Source organism: Pelobates fuscus, chromosome 10 (assembly GCF_036172605.1).
Source record: "Pelobates fuscus isolate aPelFus1 chromosome 10, aPelFus1.pri, whole genome shotgun sequence".
NCBI classification, from domain to species: domain Eukaryota; kingdom Metazoa; phylum Chordata; class Amphibia; order Anura; family Pelobatidae; genus Pelobates; species Pelobates fuscus.
In genome coordinates, this window is record NC_086326.1 from 116,442,138 (window position 1) to 116,461,186 (window position 19,049).

Sequence of the window (19,049 nt, forward strand, 5' to 3'; positions counted from 1 at the left end):
CAATATGGGCAAAAGTTATAATCTCTATTTGGGCATCTAGGACTTACATATTTATTTTTGTTACTGGGACAAATATATTTATCGTTAGACCCATACGTCCTCTCCCATCTAAGATCCCCACATACATTCCACGGCTTTCTACCACTCGATATCGCTTTACACGCATCAAATAGCAGAACACCCGAAGAATGTACGGATTCTAACACCGTTTTATTAATTAGGGTCCCCTGAGGATCTCCATTCCTGAGAGTCAACCAAATTGTACGAGGCTGATACTCCGGACTGAAGCACTTAGGTTCTCCTACTCCTAAATGGCACACACTATAATCTATATTTAAGTATCTACATCTCGATACATCTCCTTTACATTCGTATTGTGAATGCCAAATTAGGGTTTGGGAAATATGGTTACCTGTTCTCGTAGTCTTAATGCATACCTCACAGCTAGGAGTGTCGGTACCTCTACCTTCCTGAATATAAAAACACATATAAATAAACACTATCAAAAGCACATCTTTCGCCGTCATCCTCAGTCTTCGTCCGTGCGATGGCGCCTCAGCTTCCAGGATGTGAGGGGCTGCAGGGAATGGAGTTCTGCTCATCTTCACAGGTGTCCCTTCGAGACTTTCCTGGCTTATACACTATTGCCTCGTTTCCACTGAGCGGATCGGTTCGGTTCGGTACGGTACGGTTCGCTATTTTGGGTGTTTCCATTATGAAAGTGGTCCATATAAGCGAACCGTACCGATCCATTCAGGGTCCTGCTTCAGATGTAGGGCCATAGAAAATGGAACGGTTCGGTTAGGGCGGAGCTACTATACAATCCATTGATTGGTGGACAGGAAGAGCATTTTTTCTAAACCCTGCATGGCCCTGAAGGTCTGACTTGCAGTGGAAACGCTCACCAGAATGGGCTGGTCCATTCTAAACCTTCCAAACTGTACCGACCCGAACCGATCCGCTCAGTGGAAACGAGGCATATGTGATGGTAAGCGGACAGGCTTTATTATGGCCTTCTCACTCACACCTGTAACAATAAAATTTGTAATCCACAATAATTCCTCGTTACTCCGACTGAGTAGTGCGTTTTAACCGGATCTTGCAGGGATTCTCTGGATCTGCTGTAACTTGCCAAGAATCGACTGCTGCTGGTTTAACCCTGGAGTGATGTATCCACGGAGTCACTTCTGCTACTTTTATTGCTGTAGGGGTAGACAAAAGAACAACATAAGGACCTCTCCACTTGGGCCCTAACGGTACATTATTCCACTCTTTAATCCACACTTGATCTCCTGGATGATAACTATGAACAGGGGGATAAATATTCACAGGTAATCTATCTTGTACCCATTTCTGTACCTCCTCCATAGTCTTACCCAACTCTACAACCTGCTGCCGGGTAATTCCTTCTCCCAACTGACTCAAGTCCCCCCTTAAGTTACCAAGTACGGGAGGTGGTCGCCCATACATGATTTCAAAAGGAGAGAGGCCCATCCTTCTGGTAGGGGTACTGCGGATTCGCAATAAAGCTATGGGTAAGAGAACGTTCCACTTAAGTTGGGTTTCCTGACACATTTTAGCCAACTGGTTCTTTATAGTTCTATTCATTCTCTCTACCTTACCAGAACTCTGGGGTCTATATGCAGTATGAAGCCTCCACTTTATACCAAGCATATGAGTCAGTTGTTGTAGGCACTGGTGAACAAAAGCTGGACCATTGTCCGATCCTATAGAACAGGGTAGTCCATATCGGGGTATTATTTCTCGTAGCAGGAATCTCACAACTTCTCCTGCTTTCTCTGTACGAGTAGGACATGCTTCTACCCAGCCTGAATAGGTGCACACAATTACCAGCAGGTAACGATGTCCACCCGATTTAGGCATCACTGTAAAGTCTATTTGTAGATCGGACATGGGGAGTCCCCCCATAAACTGAACTCCTGGTGGCTTTACTGGTCCTTGTCTTGCATTATTCTTAGCACACGTTACACATCTGCGTACAATGGCCTGAGTCAAGTTGGACAATCTTGGTATGTAGAAATGTTTTCTAAGAGATTCTTCAGTACTGTCTCTCCCAGAATGTGTCCCGTTGTGATAATTTTGGACAATTTCTACCGCTAGCGATGCTGGTATAACTATTCTTCCATCTTCTAGCTGATACCACTTGTTCTCCAGATACTTTCCCGGTTCAGTCTTTAACCACTCCTCTTCTTGAGCTGTATAAACTGGAGTCCATTGGGACAGTGGAGTTGGTATAAGAGCAGCTATATGCCCTACATACTCCTGTCTTCCTGATTCAGCAGCACGCTTAGCTGCACTATCTGCCATCCGATTTCCCTTGGTTACATCACCATCTCCTCTCAGATGCGCTCGACAATGTATGATACCGACTTCTTTCGGCTCCCACACTGCTTCCAATAGTTGTAGGATTTCAGCTGCGTACTTGATTTCTTTGCCTTCTGAATTCAGTAGTCCTCTTTCTTTATACAAAGCTCCGTGGGCATGAGTGGTTAAAAACGCATACTTAGAGTCCGTATAGATATTTACTCTTAAACCTTCAGCCAATTGTAACGCTCGTGTTAGTGCTATTAATTCTGCCTTTTGTGCTGATGTTCCTTTCGCCAGTGGCCGAGCTTCTATCACCTTGTCTATTGTTGTCACTGCATATCCTGCATAGCGGATCCCTTCTTTCACATAACTACTGCCGTCGGTGTAATATTGAACATCGGGGTTCTGGATGGGAAAATCACGAAGATCTGGTCTACTTGAGAATACTTCATCCATTACTTCCAAACAATCATGTTGACTTTCAGTAGGTTGTGGCAAAAGGGTAGCTGGATTTAAGGTGTTTACAGTCTCTAAATGCACTCTTGGGTTTTCACACAACATTGCTTGATACTTGGTCATACGGCTATTACTAAACCAATGATTTCCTTTGTAATCCAACAACGTCTGTACTGCATGTGGGACTCGTACATAAAGTTCTTGACCCAGAGTGAGTTTATCGGCTTCAGCTACTAGCAGGGCGGCTGCAGCTACGGCTCTTAGACAAGGTGGAAGTCCGCTGGCCACTGCATCCAGTTGCTTAGACATGTAGGCAACAGGTCTTTGCCATGATCCCAAGTACTGTGTCAATACTCCCACAGCCATTCTTCTTTGCTCGTGTACATATAAGTAGAATGGTCGTGTGTGATCAGGTAGACCTAATGCTGGGGCACTCATCAAAGCCTTCTTCACATCTTCAAATGCCGTTTGCTGTTCTTGGGTCCATAAGAAGGGGTCGTGCTCTGTACCTTTGATAGCTGCGTACAGAGGTTTTGCTAGTATCGCATAACTGGGAATCCATATCCTACAGAAGCCTGCTGCCCCCAAGAATTCTCGCACTTGTCTTCTATTCTTGGGTATTGGTATTTGGCAGACAGCTTCTTTTCTCTCTGGCCCCATAATTCTTTGACCTTCAGAGATATGGAATCCTAGATACTTGACAGTTGGCAAACACAACTGAGCCTTCTTTCTAGACACCTTGTATCCTGCCTTCCAGAGAATGTGTAGTGGATCGTGCGTTGCTTGCTGACAGATTTCTTTTGTAACTGCTGCTATCAACAAGTCATCTACATATTGTAACAATACACACTCTCCTGGGATGGACTCGAAATCCAATAGATCTTGACTTAGGGCTGAACCAAATAGGGTAGGTGTCATTTGGCGTTTTGAGCCCGTTACAGCGTTCTCCCATTGGAAAGCGAAAATACATTGACTTTCTGCGGCAATTCGGAGGCAAAAGAAGGCATCTTTGAGATCTAAGACTGTGAAGTAAGTAGCCCCGCCCGGAATTAAAGCAAGCAGGTTATATGGATTGGGTACAACTGGATGTATGCTAACAACCGCATCATTGACTGCTCTCAAGTCCTGCACAGGTCGATACTCATCTGTGCCGGGCTTTTGAACAGGCAGCAATGGGGTGTTCCAGGGGGAAGTACAGAATTTTAGGATACCATACCGTATGAACTTATCCAGATAGGATTGGATGTTCTTCTTAGCCTTCTGCGGAATGTGATATTGTCTTAGGCTCACTGGATAAACCCCATGTTTCAGTTCAATTTTTATTGGTGGAATATTGCGGGCCAGTCCTGGTGGGTTGTTCTCTGCCCAAACTCCTGGTATGTTAAACAATGTCTCATCACTTCTAGGGTTTTGGCTAGTCAACACTGTATAAAGTCGCCACTCTTCTTCCTTTGGTACGGATAAAGTCATAATACCTGAAGGTCCATTAAACTTTAAAGATGTTGTTCCATCTGGTAGGAACGTAATCTGCGCTTGTAATTTGGATAGCATATCACGTCCCAGCAATTGGACTGGACATTCAGGCATATAAAGGAATTGGTGTTTTACTACGTGGCCTCCCAATGTACAGAGTCGACTTTTAAGAACCGGTCTTTCAGCACTTCTTCCAGTTGCTCCTATCACAGTAATAGTCCTTCCAGATGGAGGAGCAACTAGATTAGTCACCACTGAATGTTCAGCACCAGTGTCGATCATGAACGCACTCCTTTTCCCCCCTATTGATACATCGACCATAGGCTCCGCTCGACCAAGGGGGATGGAGCCCGGTCGGTATCAATAGTCCTCCATGACCGTGTCAGCCAATCCTACAAAGTCCCTACCTTCTCTATCGCGAGACCTTTGCGCTGCTGGAATATACCTGTCTTCCCTAACACTTCCTCTGTTCCCATTACTCCCTCTATAACCATTACTCCCTCCGGGACCTCCTCTACCTCTCGCTCTGCCTCTAAAGTTTCCGTAGCCTGCCCTGAGTTGGTCTCTCTCGTACTGCTCTCTTTGCGGACATTCGTTCCTCCAATGCCCTTCTTCCTTGCAATACGCACACTGATCCCTACTCAAAGGCTCCCTACTCCATCTATTATTGCCTCTATCTGGGCCCCGTTTATCTACGCCTGCGATCGCTACCGCTAGCATATCAGCCTTTTTACGCATCTTGCGCTCCTCCTCTTTCTTGCTTTCTGTTTCCCTATTCATATAGACCTTATTAGCTACCTCCATTAGTTGGGAGATTGACATACCTGCAAACCCTTCTAACTTTTGTAGCTTGCGCTTAATATCTCCGTAAGCTTGGCTGACAAAGGCGGAGTTAACCATTCGGGAATTGTCTGCGTCTTCCGGATTAAAGGGGGTGTACAAGCGGTACGCCTCCAATAATCGGTCATAAAAGACACTGGGCGCTTCATCGCTTTTCTGGATCACCTCAACTGTCTTCGACATGTTAATGGCTTTCTTTCCTCCGGCTTTCATGCCAGCAATTATAGCGTCTCTATAGGCTCTGAGTTGAACCATATCAGCACCATTTACGTTCCAATCGGGATCAGTGTTGGGATAATGTGTTGCGGCCCATGCTGCTGGATTAGCTTGGTTCAAAGCACGGGCTCTATCCTCTAATGCTTTAATGGCTGCTTGATTTATTCTTGTCCTTTCCTCATTGTTAAATAAAGTCATTAATAACTGCTGGCAATCAGCCCATGTCGGATTATGTGTCTGTACTATTGAGGTGAACAGATCAGTCATGGCTTGTGGTTTCTCAGTATACGAGGAATTATGGGTCTTCCAGTTTAAAAGGTCGGTAGTGGTGAAAGGGACATATACGAAGACAGGGTCAGCGTGTGCCATTTGACCTGCGGCATCGATATAAGCTGACCCGGGATTTAAGCGAAGAGGCATCTGATAGTGCTTTAATTGTTGGGCACCAGTCAACTGTCGGGTTTGGATGGGGCTACGTAGGGAAGCGTCAGTCATGGGTTCCGGTCGGGGAGATATAGGGTATGGGGATGTGGGAGGTTGGTTTTGGGAAAAGGTAGTGAATAGAACACTTCGGGCCGAGCTAGATGAAGCTTGACCGGAAGTCTGAAGTGGCGCCAAATCAGGATATTCGTTTCTAATGGGGGTGGGTTCTGGTTCCGGAAGGGGAGATTTAGTACGAGGGGGGGTGGATCCTGTACTGGAGGAGGAAGCGGAAGTGGATGAGGGTAATGAGGGAAGGGTTACAGGACTTCCTGTATTTGCGTCACTTCCTCTTACCGGAAAGTAAGGGGGCGGCAAAGGGATCTCGGACTCAGGGGGCGTGTCCAAAATGGGCCTAACACCAGCCCTAGTGGACGAACAAGTCCTAGCTACCATGAGGCGACACTGTTCCTCGTGGCATGTCCGGAGCCATTTTGGCGAGTCATTTACGGCCTGTCTCCAACAATCAATATAAGGAAACTGGCCGTAAAGTTCAGGCCTACCTGATACAGCCACGTGTAAGCGCTGTACCAGAGTTGGATCCAAACTGCCACGTGGCGGCCATGCCGCAACCAAAGTAGGCCACTCCCTAGTGCACAAAGTGACCAAACGTACAGGGGACATCTTAACCCCAAAATCACAAACTTTGAATCCCTTTTTAAAATTCTTAACCATACATCCTAAGGGATCCGGAATCGTTGACTGCGACGCACCCATATTTAACAGTGGAACGTCGTCGACAACGATTACTATACACGCGTACTATTCAACAGTCACACCCGTTTCCTCTGGCAACAGCACCACGTGGTACGGTTACCAAGTGAAACGTACACAATAACAATAAACACTCAGGGAATTCCCGTACACACACAGCTGCTACACCAGTCACTATATAATCAATATTATGCCCTTTGGCGTAACTACACAGTCACCCACGCTATAATTCTCTATATACGAATTACCCGTCTATAACACACCCCAGTAACATCGTCTTTTACAAATAGCGGTTACAGTACGGTTAGCATAGGTCAAAGCACAAGTTAAGGTCACAATACAATTATTAGTGGTTATGGTGTTAAACATGCAATGGACGACAATGATTAGTACTTATTATATAATGTCAGTAAATATACAGGGTTATGGTACCGTGCACTATAATACAGCAACACACTATTAACACTCTCGCTAGACGGCTGAGCTCGCGCTATCTAACAAGATATACACTTTACTAAAACAATCGTTAACACATTTACAATTCCCAACTAAACTATTGGCCAGTACCTTGAATGGACTACCTAAAACTATATACACCCGTTTTGGTTAGCCACACTGCCCAATCACCACATATATAGCGAGCTAGAGAACCGAATTTACACAGGCGCCTCTTAGTCGCACTATACAACGAGCTAGAGAACCGAATTTACACAGGCGCCTCTTAGTCGTACTATCAAAAGTCTAGTGGGTTCCAAATTTACACGCCTTCCCACTTAGCCCAGATAGGATGAGAACTAGCGAACCGAATTTACACAGGCGCCGCTTAGTCTCCCGGTCCCTCCGACCTAGCGAACGTAATATACACCCTAGAACGCTAGTCTAGACAAGACACCGGTGTCCGGCTAGGGCTATTTACACCAGGACCCCGCCTGACTAACCAAATCAAACGGTCTGACTAAAGAGCGTTCGATCGAGCGGTGCGCCTTCGCTCCTTCCCTCCGACAGAGGGGGCAGATACAGATTCAAAAACCCCTTTGGGCCTACCGCACAATCGGTATACCCCTAGCGGGTCCTGCCGTCTAAAACAGCAGTTATCTTACCTCCTCGTTCCTGAACCTGAGTTCACACTCATCGACGGGGACACCCCAGCACTTCTCACGTAGAGGCCGATGATCTCCTGGACAACAGACCAGTGGCGCCGAGACGAAGGGAGGTCCACGCAGAAGTTCAGGGGTGCAGCCGTAGAGAACGTGGGCAAAGATAGACCGTCTCACGCCTCTGCCTCTCAGCTACCGTTGAACGATGAGCTTCCCGGCCAATGCACCAAATGATACCGGAGAAACTGACGGAAGCCAAGCACAGAGAGATGGACACAGGTTTCTTCAGGAAGGAAGAGATTCTTTATTGGATCACCGATCGGGACTCAGAGGGACTAGCGTCACCAAAATACAGCAAAGTCTGAGTACTGAATACATAGAGTACATTCCTTATATAGCACTGTAGCTCCTCCCACAATTAACTACACCCACACATACCCTTAACCTATTTAATGAATAGAGTCTAAACTCATCCATCCGGTCTAACCACGTGGCTCATCTGATACAAAGGAGAGGGACGCGTAATTCCAGTTCTTACATTCCTGCACCTGGTCAGTACAGTGATGACAGTATCTTAGCTACGTATAATTAACTAACTGATACTACAAACACATATACATACATATGCCTTGTGGCAATCTTAGCCTGCTAAACTTGTATTTTACTGGAATTACATCACATTAGTTCTTGGTGTTTTATTCACTGTACCTTTCCACACGTAGAGTTTGCCAGCGGTGTCCAAGATGAAACAGTCATCGGAAAGCAATTGCTCTTTTTGGAAAACTCCACCATGTCCAACACGAGTTACCTGCATTTTTCCACTTGCATTGGAGACCTGTGAGTGGGGAAGGAAATAAAAGAAACAAACCATCAAATACAAAATTATACTGCAGTAGTCCAAAACACAATATCCAAATACTAGTTTTTCTAAAGTTAAAATCTTAGTAAAAATCGGAGAGTTGGAGCAAACTATGCATTTTCTCGTACACTGCATCATTGTTATTGTTTATAAAGTGGCAACCTATTTCACAGCCCTGTACTGTAGGTAAGAAACAAGAACAGCTGAATGTATGGTTCTCTTTTCTAACAAGCTCACAGTCTAAAGGGTTAAGAGAATAGTTGTAAATAGTAAATTTTCAAACATGATAAAGCTGAGTGCCTCAGGGTTCTTTCCTGGGTCGTCTACTTTTCATTTTTTTTTTTTGTAAATTATCTTGAAGTGGGCATTGAAAGTAATTTGTCAGCGTTGGCAGCCGCTGACAAATAGTCTGAACATAACTTCTCTACAGAGGGAATTGTATAAATTGGGGGACTTTGCAGGCAAGTGGCAAATGAGATTCAATACCGATAACCCATAGGCCACTTACACATTAAATAAGGTTACGTTTGGGATAAATGAAAAGGACTTTGTGCAATGCTGGTTATCTATAATTTTTCCACTCTTGCTTAGTTTATCTGGCATTACAAAAGCTATTAAAGCACTTTTGTGTATAAAAAGAGGCATTGATTGACGTGAACAAATATTTTGGCTCTGTATAAATCCATGGCAAGACCCCCACCTTGAATATGTGATGCAATTTTAGACACCAGTTTTCAAGATGCATATTGCAGATATAATGAAATTGCAGAGATAAGCTGCAAAATCAGTAATGGGAGTAACAATTTGAGTAATCCTGCTTAGTGAGGCCCATCATGAGTTCAACAGGCTTTTGCAATGTAGTTGGATAATAAGGTACATTGTAGACTGAGTGAGCTCTACTTTCACATCCTCTCCCCTCCTCCTCAGTCATTTGCTTTGTGCAACAAAGTTATCCTGTCACCACTTGTGGTATGTTCCAAGTGGTTTCCACTGTTCAATTACAGTCTCTCAACCCTTTCACCACACTTATTGACTTGTTTGTTCTGCATTTATGTAAAACATTTATATGCTGTTGAAATATCGTGCCTTTTGTTCAATAAGCTATCACTGCAATAAGCTTTGTATAATGTTTGGTTATGAGGTTGAAGAGCAATTTATCGCTCTGTCTAATGGCTAGCTAATTGAGAAACATTGTCGAAGAAGCTCGCTGTAATTTTTATGATATCAAGAGACCCCTGGTGCCATCCCACAATCACGTGTCACAGTGGTTTAAAACATTTTGACTCTAACAGTTGGTTACCTGGGCTTGCTATGCGTGATACTCACCTGATAAAGCACAGGTTCCCGTGCATGTCTTTCATCTGCCTCCTTGTCATCCTCAGCATTTCCCTCCTTAATAGACTCTGGCTTCTTTCCCAAGATCTGTAATGAAAGCACAATTCATTGGAAGTATGGCTTTACATGTCTGTTGAATAAAGTGAAATACAACAAGTAGTATTTATTACCACCTTTCTGTGGCCACAAAAAAATATATACATGTAAAAAAATTGGCTTATTTCGGACCATTTACCTTGGACATCTCTTCTGGCTCCTCCCCTTCTTGTACAATCTCTACTTGCGCTGTGCCACGTCTTTCACTGTCTCTAATCTGAGTCGCTAGATCACGTGCTCTGTTTCTTTCCATCATGTTAGACTGAGACCCAGACCAGACGTAAATACACTGAAAGGAACAGAGAAGGAACAGCTACATCTGTGTGGAAGTGACCTGCAAAACCTATTTTGAGCATAAAACTGAACTGTTGGAATGTGTGGGACAAGTGACATCCAACCTGAAGTTCACCTTTCTCCTTTTAATTTATTATGTTGATAATGCTAAATAATAAACACAATTGGTTATTCATTCAGATTATCAGAGATAGTTATCACAGTGTTGCATGAACTTCTATGAATAGTTTGAGCAATTTTTAAATTTTTTCAAGTTTAGTCTCTTACTACTTTTGTACCATTATTCTAATTTAATACATGCCTCTTTTCCAGAAACGCAACAGATTTATCAATTTTGCATTTTTCTGTATGGATGGTAATGAAGAGCTTAAAGGGTTACTTCATGCATCATGACCACTTAAGTGTTAGGAATTTGTCATGGTGCAAGGACACTATGTATCTGGGCTATGCTTACACATAGGTTCTTTCAGTGGCTATGAGTTCTCTGCTGAATGAATGGCAGGTTTGGAATATCTGCAGTAGCGGAGTACAGCTCAGTTGCCACCATTTGAGGCTAGTCCGGATCAAAGAAAATGGCAAACCATTGTAAAATGGTTTTCCTCTTTACCAGGGAATGGCACCTTCTGGCATTATTACTACTACAGTGTGCTGTTTGCAGTGTGTATGTAAATCACAATCACACACACACACAATTTTACGGCTATTGTCTGTATATGTATATAGATCAGTGAGTCTGTGGATGTGTGTATATGGGCCATTGAGTACATGTGAGAATACATTTAGTGAATGTTGTTGAATATGCATGTGTAAACTAAAAGGTATTTAATTTGAATGTCAAAGAGTGCACTAATTCAAATTAGAAAATCACTTTATTTTAAGCCCCCCCCCCCTTTCTTCCAAGGCTGCTTTTTATTCAGTCCTGTCTTGATTCTGGTTGTAATTATGACATAGGCTGTTATTTATAAAGCACTAACAAATTTTGCAGTGCTGTACAATGGGACTATATGCCTTCTCCTCAAAGGACTAGATGATGAATCTGCTATAAAAGCAGGACATTGGCTAAAGGAGTGTGGCATCTGTAACAACCGTCTGTTCCAGAGAAGCCCATTAGAAACTGCGGTGTAGGAAGTAGTTGTTAGGAATTGTAAAGAATCATCAGCAATATATAAATCAAGGCACATTAGTGTTAAAAATGTGGGTTAGTGTACTTAATGCTTAGGGTAGAAATAGAAAGAATTGGGCGTACGAACATCAAGGCCAGAAATACAAAGTGTCAAACACATAGCCGGGTCAGGAAAACCAGAATTGCATAAATCCAGGTCAGAAAGTAGGCTTGGTTTAAAAAAAAAAAAAAAAAGTGCTTCCGGTCCACGAATGGGAACTAATCCCAGAGAAGTACAGGCTTGAATGGTGATCAGTACCTGATGTCCTAAACCTGCATCAATTGTGTATGCACATTTGCTTAAAAATTTTTAAAAGGAGCCAGTGTAGCAAGTTGCGTTATTGGCGCAGTGAACAGTTTCAGAATGATGCAAGTGAAGGCTTCAAAAGGTGCATCCCAAATGACAGGAGTGTGGAAAAATTGATTTCCTAGTATGCTTCTGGGTTTAATAAATTGAACTCTACCTCCTTGGCTGAGATCATCTCAGCAGATCCAATGCAAAATGCTGCACTGCATTCAGATATCTTCATGAATCAATGAGGAATGGTCAATGCCTCCATATTGTGCAGCACTGACCCAGGAAGCACCTCTAGTGCCTGTCTGAGTGACTGCTCTTAGAGGTGTTACTAGGCAGCATGTAAACTTCTGCCTAGTAACACCTCTGAAAAGGCAATGTTTGCAGAGACAGGCTTTACACACTATATTAAGCTGTGTTAGTTTTGGGTAGTGTCCCTTTAAGTTAGGGATGGAAAACTGTCAAGAGAAAAGTGCCAACTGTTGCCAATAATGGAACTGTGGATGCAGTGGCGTACTAAGGGGGGGGCGGCCCGCCCCGGGTGCCACTGACTAGGGGGGTGCCATGACGTCCGGTGTCATGTCACCCCCCGGCCCCCATCATTACGCTGCGCACAGCCGCAGCACCTTTGCGGCCCGGCAGGACTTACATGGATGAGAAGGGGAGGAGTGTTGCGGGCCGCGGCGTCGCGCAACGTGATGACGTCGTGCGCAGCGCCGTCAGCCCGCCTTCACGGATCTTCAGCGGAAGGATCCGGGCGGTGAGGGACCCAGTCGGTCAAGGCATCAATAAAATGTAAGTAGTAATTTTATGTGATGGGGCTAAATTAATTAAAGGGGGGGGGGGGGGGGGTGGATAATGGATTAAAGAATTAAGGGGGGGTGTATTAATTAAGGGGGGGAGTGAGTATTAATTAAGGGGGTGTATTAATTAAGGGGGGTGTATTAATTAAGGTTTGAGGGAGTATTAATTAAGGGGGTGTATTAAGGGGGGAGTGAGTTAATTAAGGGGGGTGTATTAATTAAGGGGGAGTGAGTATTAAGGGGGGTGTATTAATTAAGGGGGTGTATTAATTAAGGGGGGTGTATTGATTAATTAAGGGGGTGTATTGATTAATTGGGGGGTGAGTATTAATTAAGGGGTGTGGATTAATTAAGGGGGGTGTATTAAGGGGGGTGTATTAATTAAGGGGGGGAGTGAGTATTAAGGGGGGTGTATTAATTAAGGGGGGAGTGAGTATTAATTAAGGGGGGTGTATTAAGGGGGGTGTATTTATTAAGGGGGGTGTATTAATTAAGGGGGGAGTGAGTATTAATTAAGGGGGGTGTATTAAGGGGGTGTGGGTTAATTAAGGGGGTGTATTAATTAAGGGGGGTGTGGATTAATTAAGGGGAGAGTGAGTATTAATTAAGGGTGGTGTATTAAGGGGGAGTGAGGATTAATTAAGGGGTGAGTGGATTAATTAAGGGGTGAGTGGATTAATTAAGGGGGTGTAATAATTAAGGGGTGTGTGGATTAATTAAGGGGGTGTATTAAGGGGGAGTGAGGATTAATTAAGGGGGTGTATTAATTAAGGGGTGTGTGGATTAATTAAGGGGGTGTATTAATTAAGGGGTGTGTGGATTAATTAAGGGGGTGTATTAATTAAGGGGGTGTATTAATTAAGGGGGAGTGAGGATTAATTAAGGGGTGTGTATTAATTAAGGGGGGGTGAGGATTTATTAAGGGGGGTGTATTAATTAAAGGGGGCTGTGGATTAAAGAATTAAAGGGGGAGGTTTAAATAATGGGGGTGCAGGGTTTTTTTGATTAAGGGGGTTGCAGTATTCTATTTATTAAGGGAGGATGTGCACTGCAGATTTTTGTTTTTTGTTAAGGGGGTGTGCAGGGTTTTTATAAGGGGGGTGTGCAGGTTTTTTGTTATTAATTAAGGGGTTGTGTACGTTTTTGTTTTTTATTAAGGGGGTGTGCAGGGTTTTTTATTAACCCCTTAACACCGCAGCCAAATGTACAAGTTGTGAACGAAACAAAACGTAAACAAAACCTGGCATTTGCGCTATATGTCTGTCCAACCGTAATTCACCTCTTTCATATTAAATGCACCCCCCCTTATTATATATCATTTTATTCAGGGGAAACGGGGCTTTCATTTAATATCATATATTTAGCTATGAAACATAATTTAATATGAAAAAAATGGGAGAAAATAAGATTTTTTTTTGATTTTTTTCGTTCTTCATGACATTTTAACTGTCAATGTCATAATACTGTTTGCTTTTACTGCAATAAAATACACATATTTGTATTCAGCAAAGTCTCACGTGTAAAACAGTACCCCCTATGTACAGGTTTTATGGTGTTTTGGGAAGTTACAGGGTCAAATATAGCGTGTTACATTTGAAATTGAAATTCGCCAGATTGGTTACGTTGCCTTTGAGACTGTATAGTAGCCCAGGAAATAAATTTACACCCATAATGGCATACCATTTGCAATAGTAGACGACCCAAGGTATTGCAAATAAGCGATGTCCAGTCTTTTTTAGTAGCCATTTGGTCACAAACACTGGCCAAAGTTAGCGTTTGTATTTGTTTGTGTGTGAAAAATGCAAAAAACGCCAATTTTGGCCAGTGTTTGTGACTAAGTGGCTACTAAAAAAGACTGGACATACCCCATTTGCAATACCTTTGGTTGTCTACTATTGCAAATGGTATGCCATCATAGGGGTAATTTTCATTCTTGGGCTACCATAGGGTCATAAAGGCAACGTAAGCAATCTGGCGAATTTTAATGTGAAAAAAATTAAACACAAGCCTTATATTTGACGCTGTAATTTTTGAAACCACCATAAAACCTGTACATGAGGGGTACTGTTGTACTCAGGAGACTTCGCTGAACACAAATATTTGTGTTTCAAAACAGTAAAAAGTATTGCAGCAATAATATCGTCCCTGTAAGTGCTGTTTGTGCGTGAAAAATGCAAAAAACGTCACTTTTACTGGCGATATCATGGTTGTAATACATTTTATTGTTTTGAAACACTAATATTTGTGTTCAGCGAAGTCTCCCGAGTAAAACAGTACCCCCCATGTACAGGTTTTATGGTGTCTTGGAAAGTTATAGGGTTAAATATAGTGCTAGCAAATTAAATTCCCTATACTTTCGGCATGGGTGGTCAGGCAGGTCCCGCTAATTGTAATTAATTAGGATACCTAATTATGTAAAATTATTACATAAATATATGTGTAGAATTAATATATGTATATATATACATATGTGTATATATACGTATATATATATATATTTTTTTTTAATATTTTTATTTATATATAGGTATATATATAGTGATATATACGTATATATTTATGTATATAGATATATATATTATTTCGTTATAAGTGTATTTTGATATAAATATATATATATTAATATCAGAATACAGTTAGAACGAAATAAAACACATCTATATATTTTTTAATATTTTATTTTTAATTATTTTTTTTATTTAATTTTTTTACGTATTTACATATTAATTTTTTTTATATTATTTATAAATATATATATAACAATAATTATATATATATTTAATCAGTATCAGTCTACGTGTAATTTGATATTAATATATATATATAATTATATATATATTAATATTAAAATACACCTAGACGGTGTATGTGTATGTGTGTATATGTGTATATATATACTTAGATCATATATATATAATATATATATATGATCCAAGTATATAATTTTTTTTTTTTACACTGTTTTAACATTTTATTATTTTATTTTCAGCCAGCAGGGGGACCAACTGTCATTACAGTTGGTCCCCCTGCTGGCAATGCAGCAGGCAGCTATACCGGCCATGTGATTGTGAGGTCCTCGCAAGGACCTCACTCTCACATGACCGGGAGGCACCGGAGGAGGAAGATGTGGGATGTCCCCCGAACCGCGATCGCCGGCGTGGGACCGCCAGCGACCGGGTAAGTTACTAAAAACCGGAGGGCGTACTATTACGTCCGGCGGCGTTTAGAGCCGCTTTTAAAAGGACGTAATAGTACGCCCTCCGGACTTAAAGGGTTAAGGGGGTGTGCAGGATTTTTATGTGTAGGGAGTGAATGAAATTTATGTGATCGGGGTGCAGGGTTTTTATATGAAGGGCGAGACAAGGGGCTTTGTAGAAAGGGGCGGGGCAGGGCAGGAGTTTTCTAGAAGGTTCTCACCAGCCCCTTTCTACAAAAGCACTGGTATTAAAACTATTGAAAAAATATGTGGGTGTTTTCTTACATTTTTATTATTGGGGGGGGGGGGGGGGGTGCCAAATGCTCTAGGTACGCCCCTGTGTGGATGGGCCAAACGTGATAAGAAGTTTGAAAACCTGGAGTGGACTAATGTGAAAGTGGTTAGGCTTCTAGGCCCTAATAGATTCTTTTGAACTTCAACTTATGCTGCTCCAAAGTTTCACAAAAATAACTGAAGCTGTACTGTGAAATTAACAAAGGTGCATGTTAGAAGAAACCTTAAATTACCTTTCCCGTGTCAAGGATAAAGCAGTCTCCCTTATTGAAGCTCTCCCATTTAAGCTCTGTCTCCAAAGCCCGAATCTGTTTTCTGCCTTTTACGTGGTACAGATGATCTTTGGAGGCCGCTGTGTCCTGAGCAGCACGATGTAGGCCTGAGGAGACCCCTCCTTCCTATGACATTGTATGGTGAAAGAATAAATGTTACATTTTTAAAACTGAAGCTCCTACTTTGACAACTGAAAAGCTTATTGAATAGCAAAGAACATTGCAAGTTAAATATTGAATGTTCTACATTTATTGTTGTTCTTTGTAAATTTGTCTTCTACTTCTAAAAGTAACATGGTGAGCGAAGACTTTGTAAATGGATATGTTATAGTACTAAACTAACATTGTGAGGAAATGCAGGCATAATTCTTTCCACCACCTACAGGCCCCCAATATTGTTCTAAGCCAGGGGTAGGCAACCTACGGCACTAGTGCCATGCACGGCACTCGAGGTGTCTTTGCACGGCACTCAAGGCTGCTAGAGCCAAACAGGCTCTGTCCTATCAGGAGTCCCAGTAAAACTTCAGATATCTGTTAATACGAAGAGGTGGTGAAGAGCAATCCTCAATTTATGCATTGCAGCACATAGGGGAAGTGATCTCAGATCACTTCCTCCCAGCACTTGTGAATAGGAATCCACACTGTCGTAGAGCAGCCTGCAGCTGCTGTTGCAGCTCCTATACTTGAGCTATACCTGGCCGGCATGGTCCCCACTGGAACCCAGGGAAGCCACCCACACTGCTAGATATACACAGAAATGCAGAATAACCATCCCCTCATACAAATAATACAAGCAGCCCCCACACACTACCAAACACACAATGTGACATATCCATCCACACACACAATTCCACAAGCAGCCCTCATACACAGCCCACATTCAGATGTATCATACAAGATACCATAAACTACTAATGAACATATACAATATAATAGCTCATATACGCACAAATACAACGATACAAAGCAATTACAGTATAAATAACACAAGCAGAATACGGCAGCATACACACCTCAATTTAAAAAAATAGGATCGGCACGCCACGTGACGTCACAATCCTATATCGGCACAGTGCTGCTAAAAGGTTGCCTACCCCTGTTCTAAGCTTTGATTTGCTTTCTTCTACTCACCAGGTAGGTGACACCATGAGGGAAAAGAGCCATGAACTCTGTGCTTTCATGTCCTTGTGTTTCACGATTCTGACTTGGCTTCTCTCCCATGTGCATGTGAAGTTGCGAACTGTAAATTGCACCTGCAGCCCTTTCATCTACAGACGTGTCACTCCCTGGGGAAAAGTAAAAGGAGTTAGGGTACAGTCCTATAACATATTTTGGCCTAAAAGATCATATCGGTCTATTCTCCCCCCCCCCCCCCCCCCCCCCCCCCCATCCCATATATCTCACCATTCCACACATAAATGCTATTGCCCTCAGGAGTGTTAGACAATACAAGATAGGTATCTCCCGAATGAAAAATGCCATGACTTTCACAAGGCACTGAAATCAGCTTCATTTTTTCAATACGGAAAACATGTAACCCAACGTCAGACGCTGATTGCGGGAAGCGCAAATCCCTAAAGTAGATGGGGAAGAGAAATCCATGAATTAAGAGTTTCAGTTAATTAACAATCTGTATGTTGTGATTAAATTGAAGAGATCTGGGTTGTTCGATCAAGTGACTCCACTAACAAGTCACTGAGTCACTGATACCTTTTCCTGTGCATAAGCATGCCATCCTTAACTATTTAATGCTATTGTTAATTTTTCAATTCAGTGTGTGTATACACGTGTCTATTTCTGTGGAGTGGTTCAAAATGCCGGTTAATAATTTGTATGACTTGTGTCTGAGTAAATGCAGTGATGTATATGGAGTGTTTGTGTGAATGCAAGAGTATATATGGGAAGAGTCAGTGAGCATGAATGGAGGGGCATGTTTGGGATCAATGTGTGTGAAATCTGGGGTGCTCAGTGTTTGACGGCAGATATGTACATTTACCCACCATTATTTGTAACTGCAACACTGATTTTTGATCTAGACCTGAACCTTCACATGCCACCATGAGTTTACAGGAACTCACCACAGCAACCTGGTACAATTGTATGGCTACTCATCTAGCAGCCAGTGCTTCTTCAGTGATAAAACCACAAGGTACAAGTGTTAGTGTCTCTTGATCAATAAAGCAATAACTGTGTGACCCCAGAGAGTGAGTTCTCCAGAGTAGTGAAGAAATGTTTAGCTTTCTATGGCCTCAAGAAGCTGTGAATTGGTTAGCCGAGGAAGAGACCTGGGTGGTCAGCCCTGAACATCCACCTGATCTCATTTTTTAACACAGTGGGGACTGTAAGCCTTGGGTGTGTGAGTGGGAATTCAATAACCGTAAATATACACTTAAAAAAAGTCAATCTTTACCTATGGACTGTTCGCTGCAGACTGAGCACTGATAGTGGGGTAAGCCCTTACATAGGCTTTTGGACACTGTTGGCTATTGCAAAGTGTGGGAAAATGTCAGCATATGTCTAGCTTAATTTACAATATCTTACACCCCTCACATTTTTGTAAATATATTTTATTATATCTTCATGTGACAACACTGAGGAAATGACACTCTGCTACAATGTAAAGTAGTAAGTGTGCAGCCTGTATAAGAGTGTAAATTTGCTGTCTTCTCAAAATAACTCACACAGCCATTAATGTCTAAACGGTTGGAAACAAAAGTGAGTGCACCCCTCACTTAGCTGCACTGGAACGTCTGATTGGACAGTCACAGAAAGTCTGGGCGGGATTAGAAGAGGTGGGTTTGCAAACCTAGCAGACGTGAGAACTTCAAGTTTTGCAAAC

The 19,049-nt window shown here is 42.4% G+C and overlaps 1 protein-coding gene across 1 annotated transcript in view; it reads right to left on the reverse strand.

Moving 5' to 3' along the window:
* CAPG (capping actin protein, gelsolin like) overlaps positions 1–19,049 on the reverse strand; it is a 54,062-nt gene that overhangs the window by 3,596 nt on the left and 31,417 nt on the right. The window contains exons 3-8 of the mRNA XM_063434272.1: positions 17,615–17,784; positions 17,342–17,496; positions 16,172–16,336; positions 10,034–10,183; positions 9,790–9,885; positions 8,313–8,439 (exon numbers count right to left, since the gene is read on the reverse strand). Coding sequence (XP_063290342.1) covers positions 8,313–8,439; positions 9,790–9,885; positions 10,034–10,183; positions 16,172–16,336; positions 17,342–17,496; positions 17,615–17,784 — 863 coding nt within the window. The remainder of the gene's footprint in view (positions 1–8,312; positions 8,440–9,789; positions 9,886–10,033; positions 10,184–16,171; positions 16,337–17,341; positions 17,497–17,614; positions 17,785–19,049) is intronic.